At 33.0% G+C, this 6,000-nt stretch overlaps 1 protein-coding gene across 1 annotated transcript in view; it reads left to right on the forward strand.

Annotated features, from left to right (window-relative positions):
• Positions 1-4,700, forward strand: part of LOC114276858 (bifunctional aspartokinase/homoserine dehydrogenase, chloroplastic) — a 76,808-nt gene extending 72,108 nt beyond the window's left edge. The window contains exon 12 of the mRNA XM_082920587.1: positions 4,430-4,700. Within this exon, the coding sequence (XP_082776713.1) occupies positions 4,430-4,549 (120 nt within the window). The 3' untranslated portion in view covers positions 4,550-4,700. The remainder of the gene's footprint in view (positions 1-4,429) is intronic.
• The last annotated feature ends 1,300 nt before the right edge of the window (positions 4,701-6,000 follow it).

Genomic DNA, 6,000 nt, shown 5'->3' on the forward strand with positions numbered 1-6,000 from the left:
ATTGTCATAAATAATAAATATAAATATAAATATTTTAAGCTTGAAAAAAAAAATTATTTGAAATATATTTTTTTTCAAATAGTATTTTTTTCCAATTAAATATTTTTCAATTATTTTTTTTAATTAATTTTTTTTTCAATTATAATATGTGTGATATTATTGTCATAAATAATAAATATAAATATAAATATTTTAAGTTTGAACAAACATATTTTTTAGTTTATTTTTTAAAATTTTTTAAAATATTTTGTTCAAACTAAACGCATTTGTAATTTATGTTTTCCTAAAAATAAACAAAAATCAGTTTATAAAATTTTTGTAAACATAAACTAAAAACGTAAATGTTATCAAATGTTACTTTACTGTTTAGGGATAAAATTTATTTTTTTTTATTTTAAGATTTAGGGTTTAATTCTTAAAATTTATTTATTTTTAAACATTATTTATTTATTTATATTTATTTAATTCTTAAAATTTATTTATATTTATTTTGATGTGAGTTGTGTGTGAGTGTGAGTTGTGTGTGAGTGATGTGTCAGAGAGAGGGGGAGAGAGTGTGTGGTGTGGCTGTGAGTGAGTGTGTGGGTTGTGAGTCTTGAAAGCGTGGTTTCTAACCACGCTTTCTTTACAACACAGTTTTGTTTAAAAGCGTGGTTAGAAATCATGTTTTTTTAAAAAAAAAAAAAATCTTTAAAGCGTGGTTTAGAATAGCGAGTTCAGAAGAAAATTTTTTTTCGATAAAAGCATAGTTTAGAACAGCGAGTTTAGAAGGAAAAAAAATTAATTAAAAGCGCCTTTTGTAACCACGATTTCTTAATCAAAAACGCGTTTTGTAACCACGATTTTAAGACTTCCCAAATTCCACGCGAGACAGGCGCATATATGTTGAAATCGTAGTTGTGAACCACGATTTAGCCTATTTTGGGAATTCTTTCAAAACTAGGCTTAGTTTGGGAATTGATTTACTATTTTGGCTTATTTAGGGAAATGCCCCGGCTTTAAATTCTAACCTTCTTCGTGTGAGCGAGCTTCTGTATATTTTGTACAAATTATGGAATCAGTAGGCTAGGAGCACGCTCACAATTTTACCCAACTCTGTGCAAATAATATTCGAGAAATTATCTAGGCATGATGGGAGGAAATAAAATTTATAATTTTAATTATTAATAGGGAAAAATACCAATAAATTTTAAGTTGAGATAGTTTAAATTATTTAGTACTGTAATTTATTTTATAGATTGATTGGTCCTATGTCAAAATTAATTATACTTAAGGCCACGAATGTAACACATGAGTTGGATGTTTGGAGGGGGTATATTGGGTATTTAGGTGATGTTATAGTTACTAATGTTGTGTTTGGTTGAGGGATTTGAGGAGAGATTTAGAAAGAGAAATGGAAAAAGTACGTGAAATGTGAAAAAAATATACATACATTTTACATAGTTTCACACACATTTTCCCTTTCCTTTCCAAATTCCTCCCCAAATCCCCCAACCAAACACAGCGTAAAAAGTTCAAAAATTTACTATAGCATTTTTTTCCTTTTCCCTCCATTGCGAACCAAACAGAAGTTCAAAAATGGGAACGTCAACGTTTTCTTGACGATGTTGCAGTGTTGATCCTCAGTTTGTGTGAGTTGAATGCTAGATCTGGAAATGTTATACCCATAATTTATTATTCCCTAAATAACATTACAAAACCCCCAAAAAATCCTAGAAAATCATGGAAATCCCTTTTATCAAATTTACAAAGGCAAAGCGGCATGGGCACTAGGACATCTTGGAGTGCGATTAACATTGAGGATGTAACGTCGACGATTCATCAACGACATCGTTGATTGTTAGTTAGTGCGATGACAACAAGTATGGGTGTCTTCGATGTTAGTTTGGTTGTTTGTGGGACAATACAACATCAAGATTGATGCTTGAAGTGGAATTTTTGTTTAATTGGTGCATCATGTGGGGTTTTAGGTGATCTTGTTCACGTTGCGGGTTTGGGATTTACCATTGATTGCAAATGTGATGTTGTGTATGCTTATAATGTGACAAACACATGGTTTTGTTGGTTAATGTTGTAATATTTTCACAGGTTTGGGGTTACAAGTGATTGTAAATGTGATGTTGTGCATGTTATAATGTAATAGACACATGGTATTATAGCTAATGTTTGTATGATTGGGTGTGTATTTTGTAATGTTAGTGGAAGGATATATACCTGAAAGTATTGGTAGGATTTGGTGATAGTAGGGGGTAGTGGCTGTTAATTGTTGAGGATTGTCGAACTGTGTTGATATTATGTTATGTAGTTGGTGTTTGGTGCTAATGTTATAGGCTGTTAGTAGGAGGCTTAATGGTACGGCAATGTGGCTCTGGGTTGATGTTATGTAGGTAAATGTGAATGTTACAACCCACACACCTCCCCTAGAAAACGCTAATGATTTAACATTAATAATGTAACACCAAGTAACATCAATAATCTCCATAATCACTCCACGAAATCTCTAAAAGAAATAGAAATTTTAAACCATACCTTATCCACATACACTTAATCCCCAAAAAAAATCATAAACATTATCACAATGAGGGGCCCAAGCTTCTCTCAGGAATGCTCTCCCCCTAGATTGGATTTTTTATCCATCTTTGGCTCTTACTGCTTTATTAAGCTTGGCCTAGTTGGTGTTGTTTTGGTTGTGAGTCCTGTTTGTTTTCCTCTGATAAAAAAAAAAATCACAATAAGGGGCAAACAAGTAAACTCAAATATTACTAAATCAAATCAATAACACATATTACAAATAAAAAGGACTATTTGGTTTATAAAAAACCATGTAGGACTAAATGGACTAACATTTCCCCAAATAAGATTTATGAGTAATTTTTCCTTATTAAAATTAATAAATTCTAGGGCGTTTGGGCGATATATTTAATTTAAATTTTTTTTTGCTTAAATGTTCAAGCGCTAATTTATTATGTCTATAAGGACATGGTTAAGTGAAATGACTAAAGTACCCACCTATATATATGTTATAACGGTGCAAACATGTAAAACTGAACAAACTCTGTCTTTCTCTCTTTCTCTCTTCTCTCTCTCTTCCTCCACCTTACCCTCGACAACGACTTCTTCTCGATGCGTAGATTTGGTCACGTCTGCGCCTCCTCCACCACGTTCGTCGCTCCTTCATGAGGCAAATTTAGAGCCCATCGCCGAGCGCTGCTTGTCCCTCACTATGACAACCCCCGTCACACACTATGTTCTTAATTCTTTAATTGTACATGTGCTTATGTGCTAGGTGTGAATTTGAATGTTAATTATGTGATTAATGTGGCTTTTGACTTCATATCTGTTGATCGTAGAAATATGTATTATGATTTTCGTTATAATCTGAAAATTGAAGGCCTTAATGGCGACAGAAATCGAAATTAGTTGGTTTATTAAGATTGGCATAATTTTTAGAGTCTAATGAGTTGCTTGATTAAAATTTGATTGAGGTTAAATTAATTAGATTAAACTAATTAGAACTAAATGTAATTAATTAGTTAATCTTAAGCCTTGATTAACACCCTAATCTAATCCTCAAGTATATATATATGTTGTAATTAAGAGCTCGAACCCCCTTAATCATAATTTGAGCTCAAAAATTCTGAGATAGAGACTTTTAAAGAGAGAGAAGGGCTTAGACTTGAAGAATTTGCTAACAGGCTTATGTATTGTGAAGTAGAAGCTCATGAACTTACTAAATTAAGCTCAATTGAAGACCCTAGGTAAGCTTTTGAACCCTAATTCATGAAACTAAGTCATTTCATATTTGAATTCAAGAAGATTATGTGTTTAAATGTAAGTATTGAACTAGAATTGAGCTAGAGATAAATGAATTTTGAGGCAATTCATACATGCATGCATAGTTTTGTTGAGTTTCACCATTTTTTTATCATGATTTTGTCATCCATGTTAAATTTGGAAGATGAATTGAACATGCATGCATAAATTACAAGGTTTTGAAAGTGAATTGCAGTTTTTGAAGCTTTGAAACCGAATTTGGAATCAAAATCAACATATATAAAGATTTGGGTTTCATTTTGAAGAATTCTTGAAGTTTTGAGCTTTAATTTTGGAAAACTCATTCACACTTACAAAATCATTCTGTTATGATATAAAGTAAGTAAGAAAACATCTTTACTAAAATATTACTTATAAGACTGTAAATGATTAGATCCGAGGTCGTTCTGTTATGATATGATCAATTCCATTCTGTACATCTATTATAAGTTAGACCCAAGGTCGTTCTGTTATCTGTTGGACCCGAGGTCGTTCCGTTATGTATTGCTTATGATATAGAAATGCTTATGTCAATTACTAGAACTTATTCACATAACCCTTTTACTTTGATGTTATTCACCAATCATTAGCTCACTCTGTATTTATATGTATGTAGGTGAACAGCGGGATGTCCAACCCTAGCCCCAGCCTCACTGAACCTGTGAAGGATACCGAGTTTTGTGAAGTTTGTTATGAGCGCCTCATGAGCAAGGCTTTTGTTTCTTTTGTCTTTTGATTTTTTGTTTCCTTTTGTTGGTCATGCTCGATCGCTTCTGTATATAAGTTTGGTGTTTATATGTTAATGATCTATGTATGATCTTGGACATATGGCACCTTTTTATGAATGTATGAGTGTGAGTTATTAATATACATAAGAAGTTTTTGTCTATGCCATATATGCACAGCTCATTGGACAAAATATTTATTAATCAGCTTCCGTTTCTGGCCCCATATACTTAATTACGATTCAATTTTTGTCTGAGGCCGTAGGTAACCTCATGATTACTGGCCAGTTATGATCCAAACCATTAGGGGCGGGTTCGAGTCATGACACTCACGATCAACGAGAGATCAAAATCTAGACGTTGATGGTGCGCCGCAAGATCCATCACCCTCTTATGCCACCCTCCGCCGCGTCTTCCTCTGACTCACGATCGAGATCCAGATCACTTGTCGCCAATGCTCACAACACTGCGTTGATAGTGTACTTGTAGATCTCACTCGTCATCGATGGCGATCCACCGCGGTGGTGCCATTTCTTCTTTGTTACGCTGCCATCGACGACGGCAGAAGGGGTGGCGGTCGTCTTCAAGGAGTTGCAAAGCACTCTTTTAGGAGAGTGGTGGTCGTAGCGACCCTCCCATCATGCTCCACTGCCCGTAATAGCTTCTTCTGTCGTTGATCATAAAACAACTAGGGTTGTACAAAATACCGCCAAATTCGCTAAAACCGCACCAATCTACACTACTCTATCCACTAACAGCGGATTATACTTTGAAATTTATAATCCGCCTTCGAAACCACTTCACTCTGTTATGGCTAATACATATTTTCTTTTAACCTTTAAGTAAATATCAAAATAAAATTAAGTGTAAAAGAGATTTAAGATATAAAATTTGTTACAAATTAGTAGTTATATATATGAAAAAAATATTATATAAAGCTAGTTTGTGTTATATATATGAAAAATATAATACAAATTAGTGTTCTATGCTATGCAAATATTTGATAATTGTTTAAAACTGTTCTTCAATCAAATAACACATTGAAATCGTCCAAAACCACTCAAATTGCAATTTGATTATTTGTCAATCTGCCACTTACCACATGGTTTCTCTTTTAGCCTCAAACGACATTGAACCGCATCGCACACATCTCTAGAAACAGCACACACGTACAACTAAAACAACATCCTCTTTCTCATATGTCGCTCTCCTCTCTTCTCTCATTGCTTTGGGTTTGGTGGGTTCTTCGAAATCAACAAATACATAGACAAAAATAATTTGGATGTGTGCTCTGAAACTAGTAAGTCGTTACAATTGGTAGATGTTACAGTTACTATAGAGAAAGATGGGGTGATTATGATATGTTAATCATATGGTTTAATTTTGATGATGTTTGAAATATTATGGGATAAATTGTGATTTTTTAATATACATATTTTATATTCTTTGACATAAAATATTA

This window comes from Camellia sinensis, chromosome 3 (assembly GCF_055761805.1).
Source record: "Camellia sinensis isolate YWXY chromosome 3, ASM5576180v1, whole genome shotgun sequence".
Classification (NCBI taxonomy): domain Eukaryota; kingdom Viridiplantae; phylum Streptophyta; class Magnoliopsida; order Ericales; family Theaceae; genus Camellia; species Camellia sinensis.